Below are 1,457 nucleotides of genomic sequence, written 5' to 3'. Positions count from 1 at the left end.
TGTAATTCCACCCACCAGTATGATAATATGAAAAAGAAATAATAAAATTTATAATGGCACAGAATAAAGTAGTTTGGAATAAACTTCAAAAAGCATGCAAAATACTTTATAGTGCAAATGACCTATGTTGATGAAAGATGAGTAAAAATACACACGTGTCTGCAAATATAAGAGTGTTAACTGATTAGAATTCTTCATACTATCGCAGCGCAATCTACACATACTGACCTAGCAGTGCCTCACCGACCCTGTCATTCACTTTTAAAGAATCAAATCTCACTATGGAGTTTGATATACAGTCAAAAGACATGCAAATAGGGTCCTTTCTGTGTTGATTAAACAAGCCCAGCTAGGACCCTGCAGCTGGGAGAGGAGCCTCAGACCCGTGAATCCCAGGTGTTCCCATTCTGTGATCAGGACAGAACACAGACGTCTCACCATGGAGTTTGTGCTTGGCTGGGTTTTCCTTGTTGCTGTTCTAAAAGGTAATTCTTGGTGAATGCGAGACACTGAGTCTGTGAGTGGATATGAGTGAGAGAAGCAGTGGGTGTGTGACAATTTTCCTCACCTGGATGTCTTGTGTCTGCAGGTGTCCAGTGTGAAGTGCAGCTGGTGGAGTCTGGGGGAGGCCTGGCAAAGCCTGGGGGCTCCCTGCGACTCTCCTGTGCAGCCTCTGGATTTGACTTCAGTAGCTACTACATGAGCTGGGTCCGCCAGACTCCAGAGAAGTGCCTGGAGTGGGTCTCATATATTAGTACTAGTGGAGGCACAAGCTCTGTGGACTCCGTGAAGGGCCGATTCACCATCTCCAGGGACAACGCCAAGAACACGCTCTATCTGCAGATGGACAGCCTGAAAGTCAAGGATACGGCCACTCATTTCTGTGCGAGAGATACAGTGAGGGGACGTCAGTGTGAGCCCAGACACAAACCTCCCTGCAGAAAAGGATCAGCACCACCAGGGGGTGCACACTCTACACAATTGTGATTTGTATTCCCTGGAGCAGGTGCAGATGGAGGTTACAGGCAGGTTTCCAGTCAGGGTTTGGGGCTCGCTTTCCACACAGCAGATTCCCCCAAAGAACCCTGATGAACACAGGATTCTGTGCTTGCCTATTCACTCTCTGAATTAGAAACATTGTTGTATAGGAAAACCACTAACATGTACAAAAGACACAGTTCTTTGCATTTGCTTCCTCCTGTCCCTAAATATGATTGAATCCCAAATATCCTGAGGCAAAGCAGCTGAACTTTTACAGGAGTCCCAGACGCAATGACTGTAGAGCTAGCACCACAAGATCCCATAGCTTCTCATTATCCTTACTAGCTCTTGTCCCAAACAAACAACAGGACACTTCCTTCCTAGAACTTTACTACTTTAAATGAGTTACAGCCTTATTCAATTACTCCAAATAAGAGCAATGTCATTCCCTGAAGAACAGAACTCAAAGCACATTG

General features: G+C 45.4%; 1 gene segment (V, D, J or C); it reads left to right on the top strand.

The window, feature by feature from the left end:
- The first annotated feature begins 395 nt into the window (after positions 1–395).
- Positions 396–987, top strand: LOC115291343. The segment is given in 2 exon segments: positions 396–485; positions 590–987. Coding segments are annotated over 2 exon segments (444 nt in total).
- Positions 988–1,457: the final 470 nt, after the last annotated feature.

The sequence above is a fragment of the Suricata suricatta genome, chromosome 5 (assembly GCF_006229205.1).
Source record: "Suricata suricatta isolate VVHF042 chromosome 5, meerkat_22Aug2017_6uvM2_HiC, whole genome shotgun sequence".
Lineage (NCBI taxonomy): Eukaryota > Metazoa > Chordata > Mammalia > Carnivora > Herpestidae > Suricata > Suricata suricatta.
This window is presented reverse-complemented; position numbering and strand designations above follow the sequence as displayed.